This window comes from Geotrypetes seraphini, chromosome 12, assembly GCF_902459505.1.
Source record: "Geotrypetes seraphini chromosome 12, aGeoSer1.1, whole genome shotgun sequence".
Lineage (NCBI taxonomy): Eukaryota > Metazoa > Chordata > Amphibia > Gymnophiona > Dermophiidae > Geotrypetes > Geotrypetes seraphini.
In genome coordinates, this window is record NC_047095.1 from 80,512,950 (window position 1) to 80,538,611 (window position 25,662).

Below are 25,662 nucleotides of genomic sequence, written 5' to 3' on the forward strand. Positions count from 1 at the left end.
ATGCAAGGGTCATGCACCTTGGCGGCAAAAATCCATGCAGGACTTACACCCTAAATGGTGAGATCCAGCAAGGACTGTAGCAGAGAACGTGACTTGGGAGTGATCATTAGCGAAGACATGAAGACTGCCAATCAAGTGGAGAAAGTTTCATCCAGGGCTAGACAAATCATGGGCTGTATCCGTAGAAGTTTCGTCAGCCGTAAGCCTGAGGTCATAAAACCGTTGTACAAATCCATGGTGAGACCCCATCTGGAATACTGGTACAGATTCTGGGGGACGCATTATCAAAAAGATGGTGCGGAGAGTTGAGTCGGTTCAGCGAATGGCCACCAGGATGGTCCTCGTGTCTCAATGGATCTCCCTTATAAGGAACGACTGGGTAAGTTGCAGCTGTACTCACTCGAGGAATGCAGAGAGGAGGGGAGACATGATTGAGACGTTCAAATATGTCACAGGCCGTATCGAGGTGGAAGAGGATTTCTTTTTCCTTAAAGGACACACGGCAAACAATTGAGGGAACATCCTTTGAAAATTCACGGGGTGGGAAATTTCATTCGGCAACACCAGAAAATGATTTCTGCACCGAAGAGGGGTGGTTTGTATCGCTGGAATAATTCTTCCACAACAGGTAATTTGAGGCCAGCTCAGCGTGACCCAAGATTTTAAGGAAAAGAGGGGGATTAGCAAGGGGGATCTCTTCATGGAGGTATTTAGGGGGGGGGTGGGCCATTAGTGGGGGCAGACTAGATGGGCCGTGCCCCCTTTTTTGCGGTCATGGTCTATGTTTCTAAATAAATGTTTAGCACACACTTGTATAGAATCACCTAAGTGCCTGTGTGAAATATCCTCAGAGAAACTTATAGTATGTTTATAAAGGGCAGCACGGGCTCCAATGTGTCTTTATCAGTAGGCTCATACAATGACTCTGGCAGAACAGTAATTGTTGGGCAAATTTGCACATGCTCCAAGGCACATGTTAATATGTATGTGTATTCCTTGCATTCATTGTATAAAATACACATGCATGTTACAATTCTGCTCCAGCTCCAAACTACATCCCTGCAATCACATATGCTCTGATTGACTAAAAGTAGGTACAGTTCTTTTAGTAAGCCTCTTGTATATCTGTTGTTTACATACAGATAAGCTTTATTAAATTTCCCCCGTAATGTGTACACATGAATGTAGTGCATTTACATTTTTGCCTTTATAGCATACTGTGTGTGCGCGTGAGCGCAATACCTCTGCAGTGCAATCTGCATTTTGTTTGTGGAGGAATGCATTCATGTCTCAGACCTGCTCATATCCCACGTAGATTTCATCTCTGACTGGGTTTCCATGACAACAGTGAGAGCCCCCAGAATCAGTAAACATAGCTTTATTTGTATTAAATCAATGGAAGGAGGGGGGGGGAGGATGATAGCGTGGCTGGTGCCTGATCACTGGAGCCAAATGAATTCCACTGAGAAAATGTCACCTGCCAATCCCCTGAGAAATTTTCCTGCAAGTGGGTGGCCAACTCGGAATCCCAAAATCCTGACATTTGGGAAAGAGACCAAAAGCTGCGAGTGAGGATCGGAGAGAAATAGCTCCTGTTTAGTAAGTGATGATGGTGTTGCTGCAAGTAGCGGTGACTCAAGAGGAGAGAGTTGGAGGCTAATCTTCTGTGCAAATCTTCTTGTTTCTACGGTGCTCAAACTGTTATTGGGACACATGATCCAAGAACTTTTCTTCCATTCACAGAGTTAAAAACCTTCCCAATTTTACTTCATTCCTGCAGCACAACCATTTTCTGAGAGTATTTCTCGCTGTTCATCTCTATTCCTCCTTTTTTTCTGCCCCCCCTTAACAGATTACTGAATATGGATTAGAACTGCATTGAAAAGCAATCCCTGTTAATAATACATTTGCTATCACCCTCCCTCCCCAGCTTGCGGCACTCAGAGTGGCTCGGAGTTCTGCTCCTACTACTGTAAAGCAGCATGAAATGCACAAACAGAATTACATATAGCTAGCACTCGTATAATAAATAGTACATAAGAACATAAGAATTACCGCTGCTGGGTCAGACCAGTGGCCCATCGTGCCCAACAGTGCACTCACGTGGCAGCCCTTAGGTCAAAGACCAGTGCCCTAATTGAGTCTAGCCTTTCCTGGGTAGGTTCTGGTTTAGCAGGAACTTGTCTTGAATCCCTGGAGGGTGTTTTCCTCTATAACAGTCTCCGGAAGAATGTTACAGATTTCTACCACTCTGTGGGTGAAGAAGAACTTCCTTACGTTTGTACGGAATCTATCCCCTTTTAACTTTAGAGAGTGCCCTCTCGCTCTCTCTACCTTGGAGAGGGTGAACAACCTGTCTTTATCTACTAAGTCTATTCCCTTCATTATCTTGAATGTTTTGATCATGTCCCCTCTCAGTCTCCTCTTTTCAAGGGAGAAGAGGCCCAGTTTCTCTAATCTCTCACTGTACGGCAACTTCTGCAGTCCCTTAACCATTTTTGTCGCTCTTCTCTGGACCCTTTCGAGCAGTACTATGTCCTTTTTCATGTAAGGCGACCAGTGTTGGATGCAGTATTCCAGGTGGGGGCGCACCATGGCCCGGTACAGCGGATCCAAACACAAACTAACTAATGTGATGTTAACAATCAATAACTGACATTAAATGACATTAATTAGGTCTTATGTACAGTCTGCCTATGTGCTGTTCTATGGCACTGTGTGCCTAGATTGTCTTGTGTGCAATTCAAAATGGGGAGGGGCCATGTGTGGGGCAAGGGGGCATTCTAAAACCGTAGGTGCAGTGTTATAGAATAGGGGCGTTTATGTGCCCAGTTGCCATTAGTTGCACACAAGCATTTACAGGATGTTTCAGCAGGTGTAACTGCTCATGACCAAAGCTGTACACAGGAATCTGCGCTAAGCATTCTGTATAAAATTGGCACTTGCCATGGATCTTAACTGTACCTAACTTTGGGCACCATTTAGAACAGGGATCTCAAAGTCCCTCCTTGAGGGCCGCAATCCAGTCGGGTTTTCAGAATTTACCCAATGAATATGCATTGAAAGCAGTGCATTCACATAGATCTCATGCATATTCATTGGGGAAATCCTGAAAACCCGACTGGATTGTGGCCCTCAAGGAGGGACTTTGACACCCTTGATTTAGAACATGACCTTCCCAAGGGCTATGTAAGCAGTGTGGCCACACATGGATCAAGGAAGGTGGGACTGCAAAAAAAAATCACTCCCCCCTCCACTGTCTGCCCTACTTGGCTGCAGTGCAATGGGAGGAGCAGAGGACATTAGGTGACATGCTGCACAAAGCACAATTCTGGCCCAGGTTGCTCCTGATCTTTGACAGTGTATAGTTTCAAGATGGTTGTAAGCATTGATGGGGTCTAGGCGGCGCTGTTCCCTCTAAGCCGTGCAGGAATCCTCTGACTGCATTGCTGCCAGTGAGAGTGGTGCTTCAAGATTGTGTTTTCAATTTCTAGCGACAGGCAGGTTACCTAGAGTCCATCAGAGCCTACCTGCCCCATGCTCTTGAAAATGTGATAATGTAACAGCACCCCCCACTGGCAGGCAGGATTATAGCTGGAGGACTTCTGCTCAGCTTAGAAGGAACAGTGCTGGGCGGAGAGTGGGCCTGGCATACAGTTAGACGTGTAATCTATACATTACTATAAGTCTGTGGTATAATAAGGGGGGAGGGGAGCGGGGGTGCAAGAGTGCAGGCACATTTAACCTAAATGATAAAAGGGATGGAACTCTTCTCATATGAAGAAAGACTAAAGAGGTTGGGGCTCTTCAGCTTAAAAAGAGACTGCTGAGGGGGATATGACTGAGGTCTAAAAAATCCTGAGTGGTATAGAACAGTGGTTCCCAACCCTGTCCTGGGGGGCCTTCAGCCAGTCAGGTTTTCAAGATATCCCTAATGAATATGCATACCCGTCACTTCCATTATATGCAAATCTCTCTCATGCATATTCATTAGGGATATCTTGAAGACCCAACTGACTGGGGGTCCCCCAGGACAGGGTTGGGAACCACTGGTGTAGAATGGGTAAGGCTGAATCAATTGTTCACCCTTTCAAAAGGTACAAAAACCAGAGGATACTCAATGAAATTAACACATATGAAGAAATATTTTTTTTTTTTAACTCAAAGAATAGTTAAGCTCTGGAACTCGTTGTCAGAGGATGTGGTTACTGTGGTCAGTTAAGATGGGTTTAAAAAAGGTTTGGATAAATTCCTGGAGGAAAAGTCCATAGTCTGCTATTGAGACAGACATGGAAGAAGCCACTGCTTGCCCTGGGATCAGTAGCATGCAATGTTGCTACTATTTGGGTTTCTCAGCATAGTAATAAGGGCAGAGTATACTGTGTTCATAATTAACTTAACTTGTCTCTGTTGTCAATTAAAATGAGAATCATCTCAACAAACTCAAAACAACATAATCAAGCTTGAGAAATGGGCATCGACATGGCAAATGAGGTTCAACGTGGATAAGTGTAAAGTGATGCATGTCGGTAACAAAAATTTCATGCACGAATATAGGATGTCCAGGGCGGTACTTGGAGAGATCTCCCAGGAAAGAGACTTGTGAGTTCTGATCGACAAGTCGAAGAAGCCGTCCGCACAATGTGAGGCGGCGACGAAAAGGGCGAACAGAATGATAAAGAAGGGGATCACAAACAGATTGGAGAAGGTTATCATGCCGCTGTACCGGGCCATGGTACGCCCTCACCTGGAGTACTGTGTCCAGCACTGATCACCGTACATGAAGAAGGACATGGTACTACTCGAAGAGCGACTAAAATTGTTAAGGGGCTGGAGAAACTAAGTCTCTTCTCCCTCGAACAGAGGAGATTGAGAGGGGACATGATTAAAACATTCAAGGTACTGAAGAGAATAGACTTAGTAGATAAAGACAGGTTGTTCACCCTCTCCAAGGTAGCGAGAACGAGAAGGCACTCTCTAAAGCTAAAAGGGGATAGATTCCGTACAAACATAAGGAAGTTATTCTTCACCCAGAAAGTGGTAGAAAGCTGGAATGCTCTTCTGGAGTCTGCTATAGGGGAAAACACCCTCCAGGGTTTCAAGACAAAGTTAGACAAGTTCCTGCTGAACAAGGACATACACTGATAGGGTTAGTCTCGGTTAGGGCGCTGGTCTTTGACCAGAGGGCCGCCGCGTGAGCAGACTGCTGGGCATGATGGACCACGGGTCTGACCCAGCACCGACAATTCTTATGTTCTTACCTTTTTATCTTTGGCACAAGCAGTCCTGAACTTGCTGCTTGCGTCGGCTTCAGCGCTCTCTCTGATGTCACTTCCTAGGCGCGGGCCTCGGAAGTGATGTCGGAGTGCGCCGAAGCCGACGAGAGAATCAAGTTTGTGGCTGCTCGTGCCGAAGTTAAAATGGTAGAGGGGGAGTGAAGGAAGGGCGCACGCAGGGCAGGGGGAGGGGGGGGAAGCGGGGGTGGAGATCAGAAGGGGTGCCAGCATCCTAAGGAAGACTGCACCTGGGGTGGATCCCCCCACACACACCCCGCACCCCTTACTAAATCACTGGAAATACCTACTATACTTGAATGTAACTTACCTTGAGCTATTGAAGTATGAACTAAATTAAAATACAAAAAAATATACTTGTCAACTCAGATTAAATGCCTTTGTATAGGGAGTTCAAAATAATTTCATGTAGGATGTAGAAAAGCTGTAAAGTTGGCACACTAAATCAGCCCATTGCCAATAGATTTATTTTTACATTAATTCACTTGACAATTGAACAGAATCCCTTTTATCATTTTTATTCACAGAGGTCCTACATTAAAATACTTTCATTAGGTGCCTATTTTCATCTGAGCTTAGAGTCTCGGTTTCAGCTGAAAATTTACCTCCTAAAACGTTGAGGCCTGCTGCTCATAAGCCCAGCTTTAAGTTCTTAAGGCCCCTATTTACTAAACAGCATAATTTTCAGGCCCTTCCTGCCCTTCACAGTACGCAGCTGTACCGCTAATATGGGGCACATTTTACCATAGCATATTAATTCCACACTGCTAATACAAAATGAAGACTAGTAACCTCTGGGAAAGCAATTAACAGCACGTCATTATCTACTGTATTAGTATTAATGACACTTCAAAAGGTCACTTCTTACCCTAATATGAAATTCTGTGATAGGTGTTTAATGCAGCAGCTAGTAGGGGCCATTTTGACCTAGATTCACTAAGGGCACGGATGGGATCGGATCCGATCCATGTCCGGGAGGCTGATTCACGAATTGCCCTCGTGCAAATGAGGGCAATCGGAATCATGCCCCCATCTTTCTAGCGATCCAGACGCATGTGCAGACCACCTCTAGATCTAGCCCTATGTAAACTACTTTGATTATAACCATTGAAAGGCAGTATATTGAATCCTATTAGATTTTTTTGTAGAAGCCTATTTTATAAAAGCACATAACATGCATATACAGTATTGCCTTATAAAACAGGTACATTTAAAATCATGTTTTATAAGCACCTTGTTATAAAAGTTATCACCAGCTGCGAAAAGCTTTTGAGAAGTTCTTGTGCTCAGTAAATTGACTCTTCAGATTCCTGAACCAACACTGACCCTCCGGTATTCATTCAACATCCCACCACCATCATTATTCCCTGATATTCAATGCCAGGTCCTGTCTGGACATTGGCATTAAATATTTATTTAAATATTTCTAAAAAACCGCACAATTCAAAGTTCTTGGCAGTACAACAGTGTCTCAAACATTTTTAACTCCAGAACGCTAAATGGAGCAAATGTTTTTTCACAGCATATTATAACTGAAATTATAAAATTTCAAAACCAACAAAAAAAAACTAAATTTGAGAGTTATTTATTTAAAGTTCTTTAAGCCTGTATGGATAATTGTAACAATGGTGAAACTAAAGTAGATAGAATCGAATTGTGAATTATTGCGATGCTTGTACTTGTTTTTGAGTGCAAATTAACTCAAAATGTGGCTCGATAGATGACAAGCAAACATGCATTTCATCATCCACCATCTGCAGGCATTCTCTTTTTTTTTTCAATTTAATTTCTGTCAGAGCTGAAAATCCAAGTTTGCAAAGAAAAGAAGATACAAACAGCAACAGAGCCTTGATTGATTTTTTACTCATTAGGATAACTACTGCATAAAAAATAAAAATAAAATTACTTGCAGTTAGTTTTCAAGGACCAATCATGTCAAAGAATAAAGCTTGTCTGGGTGGTTGTATCCTTACACACACAGACACTCATAATGTTGACAGACTTTTGCGTTCATGATGTATCATCTATTTTAGTGTCTACGTATGAAGGGAATGTTTAAAAGTAAAGTAAAATTCTGGATTCTCTCATGGCAAACCAGGAATCTCTTCGGGGCACACCACTGTGCTGTGGCACAGTTTCAGAGACATTGACATACATAATAAATCAAGCATAGACAAAATATAAATATAGTACAGGCCCCCCTACATATTCGTGGGTTTAGAACTTGCGACTTTGGTTATTCGTGAGTTTTCTAAACCCTAACCCTAAACCCTCTCGGACCTCCCCACACCTTACTTTAAAAATCTGGTGGTCTAGTGGTGAAGTGAGGTAAGAATGATTTTCCTATGCTCCTGCCCTGTGCAGAGTCACAAACAAAAATGGCTGCTTTGAGTTCCTGTGGTCTTGAAAGCCATTTTTGTTTGCCACACTGCACAGGGCAGGAGTGTAGAAAGATTGCTCCTGCCCCACTTCACCACTAGACTACCAGGCTTTAAAAGTAAGGTGTGGAGAGGTCCAGAAGGCAGGAGGGAGGTGGAGGTGGGTCAGTGTTGGCCCTAAAGTTATTCTTGAATTATTCTTATTTGCAGGCCGGCTTTGCCCCTTACCCATGTGAATATAGAGGAAGGAGTGTAATTTGCTTCAAGTTTCCTCCTGGATGAGTTCATTGTTTTGGCAGTTCAGAGCATGCCATGTTGCTGTTAATTATGCTGCTCTCTAGGCAGCAGGAACTTGACACAGGGTGACTTTTGCGGCATACTCCTCACTCCCATCCTTAGCCTTTCAAACTAGTGTCAAACTTGTAGTGGTCCACGGGTCCAGCTAGGTGGCATGGGCTGAGAACACAGTCAGGGCTACTACCAGCTCCGAATAGCTCACTTTATTTCTCTTGAGTGAATGTTTATTGATTTCTTATTCTTCTACTTAGATGATGAATTAGAAAAACAGGTAATAGTTTGGAAGCAAAGTTGTGCTTTTTTTTAAAATCGCTAACATTGTGACTGGAAGCAGTAATAATATAGTCACAAATACACAACTGTCAAGAAATATTATAATAAATAAGCACCTTTGGCAATCTCTTGCACCTATGAAATCAAGGTATAATCTCTTGACTGTATTAAACTCAATGAGCTGTAAACTAAACTAAATTAAACTAAACCTTAAGCTTATATACCACATCTTCAGAGCAGGATTAATTCTTCAGTTGACTCTAGGCACCCAAGTACACTGTGCCCCCTGGACCTGCCCCTTCATGGCCCTGTCCCCTCCCCGCCTCTACCCTCCTATGTCCCCCCAGCTCCAGAAGTTCAAGTAGCACCTTCTCCTTCCTTCTTCATTATTCAGTGCAGCCAAATTTGCAGTCTTCAAAAGGTCACGGGTTCCTACACGCTGCCCATAGCTGACCCAGAAGCCTTCCCTCTAATGCAAAATCCCAGCATCAGAGGAATGGCTTCCGGGTCAGCTGCGGACAGCGTGTGGGAGGAAATGATGCCCACAGCCTTTTGAAGGCTGCAAGTTCAACTGTGCTGACTAATGAAGAAGGCAGGAGGAGGGAATACTCGGATACCTGAAGCCGGACACAGAGGCAGGTACAATGACGTCATCAGAGCAGGCAGTATTCTGGGCTCCTCTGAAATCTTTGGGCCCAAGGCACGTGCCCACTTGGCCTACCTTTTAATCCTGTCCTGCACATCTTCTCTATAAATGTAGAGCTCAACACGGTTTCCAAAAATTAAAAGGGAGGTGCAGTGAGAACTGGTGGAGAGGGAAGCGGAAATTTACATTTTTGAAAATAGCCAAGGTGAATACCGGCAAGAGTGTGAAAAACAGCTATATTGAAAATCAAGAAGAGTTTTGTATAGGAAATTGGTTTAGGCTGAAGATGGCTCTGAACAGTTGCCCTTCCGCTTTGTGTCGCACCGTCTCTACTAGTCTGGGTGAACATCTCATCAGTCATTGATACGAGGGAGGGAATGTTTTTCTTCAGTTTTTGAAACATCTTAGACAGCTGCAGGTTCTGCTCCACAATTCTGGAAGAATGTTTAACTTCTATAACCGAAGATGGTTCAAATATCTGGGTTTTTCTTTTTGATCCAGCTAACACAAAGCTGATTGAGGCATTATTCAACCCCTCACCACATAAGCCAAACCACTTAAAGATGGAACTGACAGTTATGCAGCCTGATTTAAGTGGTTTACTTTTGCCTTCAGGGGACTGAATATGGGCTACTTAGCCCAACTCTGCTCCTGGAACACCCTCAAGTTAGCTGCGTTTGAATTCGATACTAACTGGTCATTTTCGGCAGCGCTTAGGGCTCCGTTGACAAAGGTGTGCTAGCGTTTTTAGTGCACGAACATGATTAGCGCGCGCTAGCTGAAAAATTACTGCTTGCTTAAAAGGAGGCGGTAGCGGCGCGTCATTTTAGTGCACCTTTGTAAAAGGAGCTCTTAGTCTGTTACCTTTGCGGAAAATGACCAGATAGCAAAAAAAAGAAAAGCAGTTTAAGCAGCTGGTGGCCATTTCCAGCGGGTTTAAATCATCTTGAACATCGGCTGCTGCGTTTCTGAGTGCAAATTTCATATGCAACACAAATTATGGAAGAGAGGCATTGGATAAGGAGATCTTTAAACTTTTAATCCATAAAGAGTAGAAACATAGGAAAAAATACAAATACTGTGTTTCCCAGAAAATAAGATACTGTCATATTAATTTGGGGCCCAAAAAACGCACTAGGTCTTATTTTCGGGGTAGGTCTTATCTTTTTAAAGTGTACAATGACCATCTCTCCCTTCCTCTCCTCCACTCCAATTCTTCCTATTTCCTTTCTCTCCCCCACATGTGCAGCAGCTTTCCTCCCCTCTCACCCATCCCCTTGTGCAGCATCTTTCTATCCCTCCCCTCCCCTCCGCCCCCGCAGCACCCCCCCCCCCCCCCCCCCGCTGACCCTTTCATCTCTTCCTCCCATCTGAACCTCAACCGTGAGACCGAAATACCTGGTAACAAATGGCAGCATCGGCAGCACAGGCTGCATCGCGGCCTTCTCACGCCTGGGCGTTCAACTGCTGCGCTGCTGATGCAGCCTTTGCTGCCAATGCTGCCATTTGTTACCAGGTATTTTGGTCTCACAGTCGGGGTTTGGTTGGGAGGGAGAGATGGATGGGTCGGGGTGGGGGGGAGCGCAGCTTTCGGCCACTAGGGCTTATTTTCGGGGTAGTCCACTCTTCAAGGTAATATGTAGAAATAAAACAAAAACATGAGAGAAAAATACTTTTTTTACCCCCTTTTGCAAAACCGTAGCATGGTTTTTAGCACCGATCATGGCGGTAACTGTTTGCGTTTCCCAGCATAGTAACAGCAGCAACACTCGTAGAATTCATAGGAGCATCGGCACTGTTACTGCCATGGTGGGCGCTAAAAACCATGCTACAGTTTTATAAATGAGGGGGTTATTGGACTAACTCCCCCCCCTTTCTTTTACAAAGCTGTGTTAGGCATTTTTATTGCTGGTCGTAGGAATTCTTTGAGCACTGGAGCTAATACCGTCATGGCTGGCAATTAAAAATCCTAACAACTTCGTAAAAGGGGAGTTAATGTAGTTTATGAGAAAGAAGGAATTACCTTTGAAAGCTAATCATAAACTACATTAAGTTAGTCCAATAAAAAAGGTATTATATTTTTCTTTTATGTTTGTTTTTTTTAAATTTTTAACTTGAACCAGAAAACTTCTGCCTGCTTTGAACTTGGCAGCGATTTTCATATTTTCCTCAGATCCACTGGGAAAATGTCAAGGAAACTTTACCTGGTAAAACTGGGGAGATTCCAAGCAAAGCAAAAATTGGATGCAGAAGTGACAGTCCTCGGGATCTGCCGGTGGCCAATCTCCACAAATCAGCAAGTTTGACTGAATTATTTAGCAATCCCACAACAGGTTTTGCAGTATAACTGAATAAATTTACAAGCTGTATTTTTTAAGTTATATATGAATATTTCAGATACTTGCTATGCCATCTTTTGTAAAGAAAGTTGAGACAATGTAGCATTTAAATTCTTCATGTGTGAGTTTCGTCGTCCCTTTTTATTGTCCTTCGCTCATTTGTAATTGTTTTGTAACTGCCTCAACATAAACTAGGGAAAGGCAGTACAGTAAGTTAATTAACTAAGGAGAGAGACTAATTATTAGATTTTGGGATCCTTTTTTTAAGGCACGCTAACTGAATTAGCATGTGCTACAAATACAGAGGTGGTGCTGAAAAGTTCTCAGCCCAACCAACCAACTTTTTGAAAAGGTGTTATCATATTTTGTCAAGTGCCAATCTGCAGAAACAAAAGGCAGGATTCACTAACCTGCCAGATTGGGCCCAATCCGGGCAGGTCCGACTAATTCAGTAAACTTTAACATGCAGATGAGGGCGGTCGGAGGAACACCCCCATCTGCAGGCATGGATCGCGCTATAGTGATCCCCACGCATGCGCAGATCATCTGTAGATGGTCTAAGCATGTGCGGGACCTCCGTGCCATCAGAGTTGTTGGTTTGTTTTTTCTTCTTCTTCTTCTTAGCATAGCCAGGGCCGCAAAAAAAGCCTACAAAAATGCTATTGCTGGACCTCAGGGCCGGCAATAGAATTTTGTTTTTGGCGATCGAAGAACTTTTGGGAGCCCGTGGTTTTATACCCGCTTAAGCCCGCGGGTTAAAACCACGGGTTTGCAGTGCGGGAAGAGTGGAGAGTTGGGGCAGGCAGGCGTGCTCAGGTTTGGGGCTGGAAGGCAGGTGTGTTCGGGGCAGGCAGGCAGGCACGTTCGGGGCTGCAGGAGGCAATCGGGGCAGCTAGAGATCGGGGCTGACAGGGCAGAGAGCAAGGCTGCAGAAGGCAGGGCAGTCGCAAAGGGCTTCAGCGACTGGTCCTGAGCAGTCGCTTTTTGCGAGCGCAGTCGGATAGGAAAAAAGTTTAGTGAATCGCGTCCCTGCCTACATTTGCATGGCCTTGCCCTCATTTGCATGCGCAAGATCGGAGGATGGTTGGAAGACAGGTAAGTGAATCGGGCCGGGGTCGCTAAGGGGTCGCAAACCGATCGGTACACGATCGGTTTGCTTTGTGAATCTAGCCCAAAAACTCTATGTTTTGGCATTGTTTCAGATCATTGATTGAACCGTATCTATGTCATTCTCTTCTTGGTTGGGCTGAGAACTTTTCAGCAATCCCACATATATTATTTTGAGCACTCTAAATAAGAATACTGCTTTAAGCCTTAGGCTGAAGTTTATCTGTGCTAATCAGCCTGATTATCTTTACATTTCATTACTGAAGATTACTATGATTTGTCTCCTTTCATTAATCTCGTCACTCTATTTATTAGTTACACAAGTCAGATAGTGTGTCCATCTTCCAGCCATATCATAATCACCTTCATCAGTCAGTTACCTTGGTGTCTCCTTCTGTTGCATGTGTGAGGTTTGACAGAGCAAGACGAACATGATTAGGCAGTTGAATAATGATTAGATGTAACGTGACTGTCCAGAAACCATATGTTGGCAAAACCTTATATACTGTACTGACGACGTGAAATGTAGGTCTTACATTCTATAGACTCTTAATGATCAATTTGGTTCCATCCAATTGTGCGATGTCTCTTAAGGCTCTAATTTGTTAATATAGTCTGTGAAAATGAGTTCTTTTGGAAAACATGCTTTATTTCCATTTCCATTTCTCTTTCTCTTTCTTACTTTTTTTTCCATTGTGTTTCCCTTAATTTTTGTGGTCTGAAAATGAATTCTACTTTCTTTATTTAAAGGGAATTTGCCAAAGAGAGAGAGAGAGTGGAGAATCGAAGATCCTTCATGAAATTACGAAGACAGCAACAAATCGAAAGAGAATTGAATGGATATAGGGCATGGATAGACAAAGCAGGTGAGTTACCCAAAAGGCTAGTGGACTTCCTTGTTCATCTGGGCCCCAGTGCACAAAAGGCTTTCTTGCAAGTAAGACAGGTTTTAATCAGTCTTACTTGCAAGGAAACTCTCCTGCCGATTCTCATAAGGGTTCTCTGTGGCTGCTGCTAATCATTGTAGCAGCCACCAAGAATCCTATGCTAATGCATTACAGTGAGCTCATTAGTAGTCTAATGAGCACTCCGGCCAACCATTTTGAAGAGGTGGACCTGCCGGCAGGAGGGAATGGGCATCCCTCCTGTCGATCTTCAATTTAGAGGTAGAGGGGGCATAAGGGGGAGGGTCCTTGAGCTGGGGAGTCTGACACCCCAGCCCACTAGACCATCAGGTTTTCTTTATTTGTGGGGTGATGGGGGTCCTGGGAAGGGTTTTGTAATGGGGGGAGGGGACAGAGGGGCTTTGCTGACAGAGGGGCTCCCTGCTCTCCCTGCCTGCCAGTTCAGCTGATCACAGCAGGGAAATTCCTGATCAACTGACCCAGCAGGTCTCCCTGAAATGGTTTTATATGGAGTAGTACTTTCCATGATGAGTAAAACAGCATTGTGATTTTGTCTATCACGACTTAACTACAAGACTTGTGGGCCAAAATACGATCGTATCGAATCAATCACAATAAAAAGAGACTGAACACCATTGGTCATCTTTGTTGTTGTTTTATGCTATGTTTATCACCAATTATGTTAATTAGTATTTATAGACTTTTGTTCAATATATCATCATAGCAGTTTACATAGTACCAAGCAAAAAGAAAAGAACTCCATTATCAATAGGAAAGTAAAAATGCAAAACAATAATAAATTGCAAAGTAAAATTCTGTAAACAAACAAACAAAAATTATAAAACTTAAAATATGTTTATAAAAACAGCAGTTGCAAATCTTTCCCCCCAACGTTCGTACCAATATGATACTATAATATTCTCTGACTGAGAAGTGGAATTAAGGGTATGCCGTTCCAAAAAGATGAGTTTTTAACAGACTTCTAAATTTAATATACGAGAATTCACTGCATAATTTCAGTGGCAATTAAACCACTTAAGTTAGGCGGTGGTAGGACACCTACTGCCACTTAACTTTCAGCATCCCTATGAGAATTGGGACCTTGGTTCCTTACTCCCCCTCCATCCTTTGCTCTGAGGGTGGGCTTAAATGGAAAGTTCTCAGACTGGAAGAAAGTGACTAGCGGTGTGCTCCAGGGCTTGGTTCTTGGGCCCATCTTATTTAACATTTTCATCAACGACCTAGAAGACGGAACATCCAGTGAGGTCATCAAGTTTGCAGAGGACACGAAGTTATGTCGGGCAATCGGATCACAAAAGGATAGTGAGGAACTACAGAGAGATTTGAGCCAGTTAAAGAAATGGGCAGAGAAATGGCAGATGAAGTTTAATGTGGAAAAATGCAAGGTAATGCATTTGGGCAGAAAGAACAAGGAGCACGAGTATAGAATGTCAGGTGCAACTCTGGGTAAAAGGAACAAGAAAAGGACCTGGGGGAATTGATAGATAAGACCCTGAAACCGTTGGCACAATGTGCGGTAGCGGCAAAGAAAGCAAATAGAATGTTGGGCATGATAAAGAAGGGAATCACTAATAGATCAGAGAGGGTCATAATGCCGCTGTATAGAGCAATGGTCAGACCACACTTGGAAGACTGTGTCCAACACTGGTCTCCCTACCTAAAGAAGGATATAAAACTGCTCGAGAGGGTGCAGAGGCGAGCAATGAAGCTAGTTAAAGGTATGGAAAACATAAACTACAAAGAACGACTTAAAAAACTGGGACTATTCTCCCTTGAGAAAAGGAGACTGCGAGGGGATCTGATTGAGACTTTTAAGATAATAAAAGGAATTGACAAGATAGAGCATGATAAAAAGTTATTTACGATGTCAAATGTGACCAGGACAAGAAGTCATGGACTGAAGCTGAGAGGGGACAAGCCCAGGACAAACACCAGGAAGTTTTGCTTCACACAGTGAGTGGTGGACACCTGGAACGCTCTCCCGGTAGAGGTTGCTGCGGAACCCACAGTTCTTGGTTTTAAGGGCAAGTTAGATGCACATCTCCTCGACAGATGCATAGAAGGATACGGGTGACTAACCTTTTTTTTTTTTTTTCGCCAGGTTACACCTGGCTGGGCCTCCGCGTGAGCAAGATCACCGGACTTTGATTGACCTAAGGTCTGATCTGGAGATGGCAGTTCTTATGTAATTATGTCATCATAGCTTGGACTTGCTTCTATGTATAAACACATCAAAAGGATCCCTGTTACTTGTAGTAAGCATTCTTCAAACCCACTCTGCAAAGATCTCTTGCCTTATTTAATTCCTTTGATTATGTTGTGCATTGGAGGTCAATATTCAAGGGTGTTTAACTAGACAGGAGAGATTCCAGTCTGGTTAAACCCCGCTGAGCTGGCTAGTTTTGGATATCCAGCGGCACTTAACCAGGTAGTCAGCCATTTTTAACTGTCAGGGTAAGGAGCAGTCCAGGTGTGAAGCTTGGGCAAAGCCATTACTTAGCTCAGTGTATTGCAAACTGTGTGCCGTGGCATAGTAGTGTTCCACAGTGAGATTCCGGGTGTGCCACGAGAGGCACTTCGTGTAGGCAAGTCAGCCGGTGCTGGCACCTCTCCTCGCTGGTACCTCACCTGCTCTCCACACCTCTCCACCATTTCAAGGTTAACAAGCTCAGGACTCCATCTGGAGGGCCTCTGTGCAAACGTGGATGTTGACATGATGACATGACACATCTCTCTCTATCTATCTATCTCTCTCTATCTCTCTTTCTATCTCTCTCTCTCTTTCTATCTCTCTCTGTCTCTGTCTCTTTCTATCTCTTTATCTATCTCTTTCTCTTTCTATCTCTTGCTCTCTTTCTATCTCTCTCTTTATCTCTCTCTCTCTCTTTCTCTTTCTATCTCTCTTTATCTCTTTCTAGCTCTCTCTTTATCTCTCACTTTCTCTTTCTAGCTCTCTCTTTATCTCTCTTTATCTTTCTAGCTTTCTCTCTCTCTCTTTATCTTTATCTCTCTCTTTCTTTCTCTTTCTAGCTCTCTCTCTCTCCACACCTATTTGCAATCTATTTCACTATTCTCTCTCCTTTTCCTTTCCCTTAGCTGAGTTTGCCCTTTGCCCTTCTGTTCTTTCTGTTATCCGCTGTGAATTGCCTTTCGATTCTTCTAAGTTGCTGGGTACCTTGCTAACGCTACTAAATCGTTTGTTTTCAGAGGAAGTGATGCTGGCAGAAGAAAACAAAAACACTGGTACATCAGCCTTAGAAGGTAAGAAATGAAAAATATGTATAAGCATTTGGTGTGAAGACATTGCAGGTCATTATTATCATTTTTTTTTTTTCTCTCGACCATACATAATAGTCATGCAAAGAAGTGCAATCTGTGTCACTATCCTTGTTTTTTAGTTATTCTGCATCACTTCACGCTTTGTGCGAGAAAATGAGGTTGGGAGAGCTAGAACAATTACTTATTAGCAGTTGCATAAATTATGCTCTGTGTTAACGAAGATGAAAGTTAAGTCCTTAATCATGCATTTTTCATGATTTTGGTTTAGCTTACATTAAGCGACTTGGCAGCACTCCAAACCCCCAGTACAGGTTGATTTCCTTGTGCTTCTGTTGATGGAGCTGTATCTGCTGCGCAGTGCAGCTTCATTTCCCCAGGTTTGTGGTGTTGGGGTTGTACCTGTGTTGGGGTTGTATCTGGTGTGCAGTGCAGGTTGTTTCCCCATGCTCAGGGTTACCAGATGTCCGGATGTTTCCGAACATTTCCTCTTTTTAGAGGACATATCCAGGCGTCCAGATGGCTTTTCAAAACCTGGCACTGTGTCTGGGGTTTTGAAAAGCTTCCATCTCGGGACTGTGTCGGGAGGGCATCTGCGCCTGCATGGATGCAACCCGGTGACATCATATGTGTGTGCGCATGCATGTGACATCATCGTCTTGCTTCTGTGCATGTGCAGAGGCCCTCCTGACGCGGTCCCGAGGATGAGAACAGGTTGAGGGGGTAGGGTCGGGGGCCAAGGTTGGGCTGGAATGGGGCATGACTTGGATGTAACGGGGCAGAGTTGGCTGGAACTGGGCAGGTCTGGGAGGTTTGGCTACCCATGCTTCTATTTTGGGTATTATATCTGCTGCACAGTGCCAGTTATTTATCCAGTGCTGGTGTTACTGGGGCTGTTCTTGTTGTGCAGTGCAGGCAGTAGCATAGTAAGGGTGAGTGGCACCCAGGGCAGTGGTGCACCTCCCCCCCATCACGCATGCGCCCCCTTCCCATTCCCCGTACCTTTTAAACTTCTCTAGCATGAGCAACATGGCTGACCACATTGGTGTTGGTTTCCCCTTTGATATCACTTCCTAGGTGTGGATCCCAGAAGTGACATCGGAGAGAGTGTCAAAAAGGTACAGGGGGTAGGCAAGGGGCGCGGGGTGGCAAGGAGAGGAGAGCGGGTGGGATGACGAGCGAGTGAGCGGGGGGGGGGAGCGGAGAGGAGGAGGGGTGCTGCCGCGTCCTTAGGAAGACCACACCTGGGGTGAACCACACACCCCTTACTATGTCACTGAGTGCAGGTTACTTTCAAACTACCTAAGGATAGGGACACAAACAATCACAAAATCAGATTTCCCCGTTGGGGGGGCTGACTAGCCAAGAAGCCCGGGTAGTGGTGCTTGTGAGTGAGCATGATTGGAGACAGCTGGAACTTCGTGGACAGCTAAGTTTTTGTCTATTTCCCTTGCTCAAGTTGCAATATCTATGACTGTGCCTTTGGATTGCAAACTTCTTCCACACAATGTTCGTGTGAAAAAATTTGGGCGTGCTGGTTGTGAGGTGTTTTTGGGGGGGGTTTGCCACTGTGCCTCATTTTTTCAGCCATATGAAGCTTAGCTGAGGCTTTTTCTTCACTTTTCTTCTGTGTCATTTTCTTTTTCAGCTTGTGGTTGTATGGGTGGTGTATGGGTGGCCTTGCAGTGTCCCAAAAGACCCTTGAGTGTTTCATTTAGGGCACATTTTGAGGTGGTTTTGTGCAGGTTACTTTCCCCCATATTGGCCTACATTATATAAATGATGCCTTAAGTTGAAAATGCCGTTTAAAAACCATTAAAATGGTTTTAAAACAAAACCTGTAGGTGCCTACTGGTGTCTACATCATGCCTATAGAGGCACATTTTTATGCCTAATGCCACTATAGGTGTGGGTAATGCTGGCTATGGCATTAGGCATTGTACGGCAAGAAAAACAGCAATGATGACCTGCGGTGCTCAATTTCTTTATTGCATCGATTAAGATTCGACACGTACATGTTTTTGGCCACTATGGCCTGCGTCAGGAGTCAGAATCTTGACCTTATAAAAGAAATTAAAATCACCTATGTTATCGGCCTTCTTGCTATTGTTTGTGTCTCTTTTTCCAGTCAATGTAGCAGCCACTAGAACCGCAAAAAGCGAAAGTGAAAAGGCAGTGTAAAGCACCTCCATAGGTACGATTCACCTGATTGGTAGGTGCCCAAAATGAAGGCATTGAAAACGCCGGCCTACATTTCCAGGGCCTACCTTTCCCCAAGCTGCATTGCTGTAAATGGCACAATCGCTTGATTGACACACATTTAGCGGTTTTTAAGATGGCTGCTGCCGACTGTACCGTTTATAGAAACCAGGCCATTGGGTTGTGCCTGCTGTGTGCAGTGCAAGTTATTTTCCCAATACCTATGGTGTTGGGATTGCACTGTACCTGCCACTCAGTACAAGCTACTTTTCCCATGATTTCTTAGGCCATTTTATAGCTGAAGTGCTTCATGCTTGGTTTACATCTTCTTGCCCTGTGTATATCCCACTCCTTTTTGAATTTCAGCACTGTGCTTCTTTTTGAGTTTATCTTGCTTTCTGGCAAACTGTAGAATCATATAGTAACAGCAACAGAAGAGAATAATTATGGAAGCCATTTTGTTTTCCGAGTCCCCTGCTTTAATGACATCAAAAGAACAGGTGTGGGATAAAATATGAGTAAACTGGGGAATGATTCTGTTATGCTATAATTATCTAAGCATAAAATTAATGGTAATATTAAAGTCTGTATTCCATAAAATAACTAGTTTTTTCTTTATTTTGTGTTGTGTACCACTGAGTTTAACATAATGAATTTGCTAGAGATAGCATTTTTGTAAATAAAATAATCTCAGCTGTTTAGTTGATTTATTTACTCAAATCTGTGATGCACTTTTCTGGGTAAGGACTCATTGAAAGCATGAACAATATAGCCATCTCACTTTTTAAAAATTGTGAATGAATTAAATATCACATAAATTAAACATCAGTATCCTAAATGCCAAATATGAAAGGTTTGCAAATGGGTGAGTGCCAGGTTTTCCATTTTGTACAAAGAAGGGTCTTCAGCAGCATTATCCTGATATTCATTTGGAGAATAATTTTGGACAACCTGCGTATCAAAATGTACCTAAAAGGGATTCAAATTACTCAAGTTTTCTGTATGGCATACTTTTCCCTTGAAAATATCCACACACATTTACACTTGCTATGAAAAAATGGATGTGCATACTTTTGAAAATCTTAGCATATGCATGCAAGTCCAAATTGTCTCAGCTCTAACCTTTGGCATGAATCCTCTTACCACGGTTAAAAATACAAGCAAAATGAACATGTGTGACAATTCTATAAACTACATGGTAAAAAAATCTAATGTCCCCCCCCCCAATGAATGAAGGTGAAGGGCCTCTTTTCCCTTGAAAAGAGGAGTCTGAGAGGGGACATGATCGAAACATTCAAGATAATGAAGGAATAGACAGTAGATAGAGACAGGTTGTTCACCCTCTCCAAGGCAGAGAGAATGAGAGGGCACTCTCTAAAGTTAAAAGGGGATAGATTCCATACAAATGTAAGGAAGTTCTTCTTCACCCAGAGAATGGTGGAAAACTGGAACGCTCTTCTGGAGGCTGTTATAGGGGAAAACACCCTCCAAGGTTTCAAGACAAAGTTAGACAAGTTCCTGCTGAACTGAAACGTACGTAGGTAAGGCTAGTATCAGGGCACTGGTCTTTGATCTAAGGACCACCGCGGGAGCAGACTGCTGGGCACGATGGACCACTGGTCTGACCCAGCAGCGACAATTCTTATGTTCTTATGTGACAGTTGAAATCCTTCCAAGAAAATCCTCATAAACTCAAAAACCTAGGCAATAACATTTCCAAGAATGGGACACACATAAATATTTAGAAACTAGCATATGAGGGGGGTTGCGAAAAGTTCTCAACAAGGGGCTCTACAGTTTCACCTACCCAGTATGTACTTGTTATTGGTCACGTATGTTTTACTTGTCTAATAACTAGCAGATTTGTTATCATGGCCAAGTATGTTCAGTTTGTCAAATATTTATTTGTTTATATGTTATTTTTTAAATATTTTGTAAATCGCTTTGCATTTTGAACAAGCGTTTAATCAAAAACTGGAATAAACTTGAAACTTGAAACTTGAGTATTGGCAGGCAACATGAAGAGGGCCATTGAGAAGGCTTTAAACTAAAAGACAAAGGAAAGTCGACAGTCGACCACCAGTCGATGGCCCGGACGACAAGATGCCCCGAAGAAGGAACTACGGACAATTACTCAGACACAGGAGGGGACAACCACAAAGCAAATAAGGGAGACAACGTAGGAGCGGATAAGGATACCGTGAAAGAAACAGTAGGGACTGCTAAGCTTAAAAAGTCCAAGAAGGTAGCACAAAGGGAACTTAAATGTATGTATACGAATGCTAGAAGTCTGGGAAACAAAATGGGAGAATAGCAAGACACGATGAACTGGAAATCATTGGCATAACAGAAACATGGTGGAATGATGAAAACAAATGGGGCACAGTACTACAGGGATACAAACTATACAGAAGAAATAGAGTAGGGCAGAAAGGTGGAGATATTGCCCTATATGTTCAGGAAGGAGTAGAATCTGTTAGAGAGGCTACGACGGAAAGGAAAGAGAAGATGGAGTCCCTGTGGATCAAGATTCCTAGACACAATGGAGCAAATACAAAAATTGGCCTTTACTATCGACCCCCAGGACAGACAGACTCAGAAATGGTAGAGGAAATTAAACAATAATGTAGGACAGGCAATGTAATAATCATGGGAGACTTCAATTTCCCGGGGATAGACTGGAACCTGGGAACCTCAAACTGTGACAAGGAGGCCTAGTACCTGGAAGCGCTAGGGGACTGCTTCCTGGAACAAATGGTGGGAGAGCTGACGAGAGAAAATGCCACCTTGGACTTGGTCCTAAATGGCATTACGGGACCGACAAAAGAAGCAGAGGTCACGGTCCCACTGGGGATGAGTGATCACAACATGATCAACTTTAAACTTGACATCGGGAAAGGGAAACGTACCAAAACCTTAACCACGACCTTAAACTTTAAAAAGGGAAGATACGATAGCATGAGAGTCATGGTGAAACGACAGCTCAAAAATAAGATGGACAAAGTTAAAACGGTAGATCAGGCATGGTCCCTAGTGAAAAATTCTGTCACGGAAGCACAAAATCTCTACATTCCGTGGATTTCCAAAGAAAAGAAAAACAAAGGCAAAGGAGAACCGGCATGGCTTACTAGAGAGGTGAAGGAAGCCATAAAAGAAAAGAAGGACTCTTTTAAAAAATGGAAACGCACAAAAACAATCGAAGCTTGGAACAAACACAAAGATGATCAGAAGAAATGTCACAAGGGGGTGAGGGAAGCCGAAAAGGATTATGAGGAGAAAATAGCGCAAGAGGCCAAAAATTTCAAGCCCTTCTTTAGGTACGTAAGAGGGGAAAAAAACCCGCAAAAGAGGCGGTAGGACCGCTGGACGACCAAGGAAGAAAAGGGTACATCAAGGAAGACAAACAAATTGCAGACAGACTAAATTCCTTCTTTGTGTCTGTCTTTATGAAAGAGGACATCGCAACAATACCAGAAGCAGTGAAAGTATTCAAAGGAGTAACAAAGGACAGCCTCACAACAGTAGAAGTGGACTTGGACCAGATATACTACCAGATCGACAAACTCAAAAGCAACAAATCCCCTGGACCGGATGGAATTCACCCGAGAGTCTTAAAAGAACTGAAGGTTAAAATCAGAGAACTATTGCAAAAACTTGCCAACCCGTCAATTAGAACTGGACAGATACCGGACGACTGGAAGATAGTGAACGTCATGCCAATTTTCAAAAAGGATCAAAAGGAGAACCGGGCAACTACAGACCAGTGAGCCTTATGTCTGTCCCTGGAAAGATGGTTGAAGCACTGATTAAAGATAGCATAGTCCGGCACTTGGATACACACGACCTGATGAGAGCCAGTCAACATGTCTTCAGAAAAGGGAAATCATGTTTGACGAATTTACTTCAATTTTTTGAGATAGTGAACAAACAAATTGGTGGTGGAGAACTGGTGGACTTAATATACTTGGACTTCCAGAAAGCGTTCGACAAGGTTCCACATGAGAGACTTCTCAGGAAACTACAAAGCCATGGAACAGAGGGGGATATACAAAGATGGATAGGCAATTGGCTGGAGAACAGAAGGCAGAGAGTGGGCATAAATGGGAAGTTCTCAGACTGGGAGAAAGTGACTAGCGGTGTGCCCCAGGGCTCGGTACTTGGGCCCATCTTATTTAATATTTTCATCAGTGACCTAGAAGAAGGAACATCCAGCGAGATCATCAAGTTTGCAGACGACACAAAGCTATGCCGGGCAATCAGATCGCAGAAGGATAGCGAGGAACTCCAAAATGACTTGTGTCAGTTAGAGAAATGGGCGGAGAAATGGCAGATTAAGTTTAATGTGGAAAAGTGTAAAGTAATGCATTTAGGCAGAAAGAACAAGGAACACAAATATAGAATGTCAGGTGCGACTCTAGGTAAAAGCAAATAGGAAAAGGACCTGGATGTACTGATAGACAGTTCACAAACTGTCAGCAAAATGTGCTGCGGCGGCAATGAAAGCGAATAGAATGTTAGGCATGATAAAGAAGGGAATCACTAGTAGAGCGGAGAAAGTTATAATGCTACTATATAGAGCAATGGTCAGACCACACTTGGAATACTGTGTCCAACATTGGTCTCCCAACCTAAAGAAGGATATAAAACTGCTGGAAAGGGTGCAGAGATGAGCAACAAAGCTAGTAAAAGGTATGGAGAACTTGGAATACGAGGAACGACTTAAGAGACTGGGATTGACCTCCCTTGAGAAGAGGAGACTGCGAGGGGATATGATCGAGACCTTCAAAATAATAAAAGGAATCGACAAAATAGAGCAGGAAAAAAAATTATTTACAATGTCCACAGACACGGACAAGAGGACATGGACTGAAGCTAAGGGGGGACAAGTCCAGGACAAATATCAAGAAGTTCTGCTTCACGCAGCGAGTGGTAGACACCTGGAATGCCCTCCCAGAGGAGGTTATTGCGGAATCCACCGTTCTAGGACTTAAAAGCAAACTAGATGCACATCTCCTTACGAGAGGCATAGAGGGATATGGGTGACTTAATTTATGCCAGGTGCACACTGGCAGGGCCTCCGCTTGTGCGGATCGCCGGACTTGATTGACCATGAGTCTGATCTGGTGATGGCAGTTCTTATGTTCTTAGCACCCAATTCTACTTAAATCACACTGAACGGTGCTTATATCAGCGCCTAACTTTTGGCGCTTCTTATAGAATTTGCCCCATAATGGCTGCATTTCAATTAATTATATATATATAAACATAGTTAACAAAGCATGGTAAAACATAATATGACAAAATATGGCAAAGTGAGACATAGCATGGTGAGCTTAGTATGGTAAAACATAGCATGGCAAATATAGCATTACAAAGCATGGCTAGCCTAGTATGACATGACATGGCAAAATAGTAAGGCAAGCGTAGCATGACAAAGCATAGCATGGTAGACATGGAATGGCAAACATAGCATGAGAAATCATAGCATGGTATACATAGTATTGGAAACAGTATGGTAAATATGGCATACAGTGTAATGTATGACAAAAATGGCGACAGTATTGCAAAGTGTGTCAAAACATGGCATGGTCAGACACAGTACGGTGAAACTATACATAGCAGTGAAGGCTATGCCTTATATCACCAAGGGGGTTGGGGAAATTGGTATCGCAAAACATTATATGGAGGGCACTTTAATGTGCAACAATACATGGCATGGTAGGATGAAGCACATCAGAAGGTCTCGGAAAGTCTGGTACATTTGGGTTGGTGCACTCTCAGAGAGGGTCGGGGGAAGGGATGAGGTTTTATTGCCTTCCTGAAGTTCAATAGACCTTCTAATGATCTTATGTGGATGGGTAGTTTGTTCCAGAGGCACGATAGGTAGTACAAGTAAGATCTTTGGGGGGCATTCTCAAGGTGGAGGACACATCCTTGGGTATGTGCAATCACTTTTCTTCTTGCGAGCAAAGTGGTTGATTCACCTCTGGCCACCTTGTTGGGCAGACCGGATTGACCGTACAGGTCTTTGAGCCAACATTTGCTTTCTTAGTATGGCACTGCGTTATGTGCGTATATGCTAGCATACCACCTAAGTGCTATTCTGCAAATACTCACTTAACTTATATATTATATAATATTTGCATGGGAGGCATATAGAGGGGCAGATTAAGTATGGGATGTATGTGGGGCTCCTACTTATGTATGTAACTTGCGGAATATTGTAAGTTACTCAGGTACCTGCCACATTGGATGTTTGCATTTACATCGTCTCTATGACTCGTGTAAATGCAAGCACCTAAGGGGGAAATTCTTTAAGTGTCACCTAAAAATCAGTTTCAACATTTAAGTTAATGACATCATTAATAATCTTTAACAAGCTCAAATGACAAAAAAAAACCCCAAATAAATAAAGGTTAATTGGGTGGTAGGCACCTACCACCATGTAGACATGGTTAAGGGTGGATCAGAGAAAACCCAAAAAAATTCTGTGGAGTGACGATGTTCCTAAATGGACTTATTTGAAAGTGTCAAAGTTCCAAAAGTACACTGAAATCATCCACATAAAATAATTTCATCCACATAAGAATAAGTTATCCACATAAAAGCCTTAAAGGACCTAGTCCGCTAGGGATACAGGACCTTTAAGGCTTTAAGGCTTTGAAAGCACGGGTCCAGGAAGTGACATCAGAGGAAGAGCCGACGCTGACGCAAGCAGCAGGTTGAGGTTGCTTTTTGTGCCACGAATGTTAGAGGTACAGAGGAAGGGAAGGGTGCATGTGCGAGGGACCTGGGGGGGGGGGGGCAGAGAGGAGGATGGGTGTGGGTGCCCCCACCAAGATGGCACTCAGGGCGGACTTCCCCCCCTTTACTACACCACTGCCTGGGTTCTCTGGTTTTCTCAGCCTACTGCACTAATCATTACTC

The 25,662-nt window shown here is 43.4% G+C and overlaps 1 protein-coding gene across 1 annotated transcript in view; it reads left to right on the forward strand.

Annotated features, from left to right (window-relative positions):
• Positions 1–25,662, forward strand: part of CACNA1E (calcium voltage-gated channel subunit alpha1 E) — a 791,083-nt gene that overhangs the window by 459,149 nt on the left and 306,272 nt on the right. The window contains exons 8-9 of the mRNA XM_033915447.1: positions 13,085–13,200; positions 16,468–16,521. Of these exons, the coding sequence (XP_033771338.1) occupies positions 13,085–13,200; positions 16,468–16,521 (170 nt within the window). The remainder of the gene's footprint in view (positions 1–13,084; positions 13,201–16,467; positions 16,522–25,662) is intronic.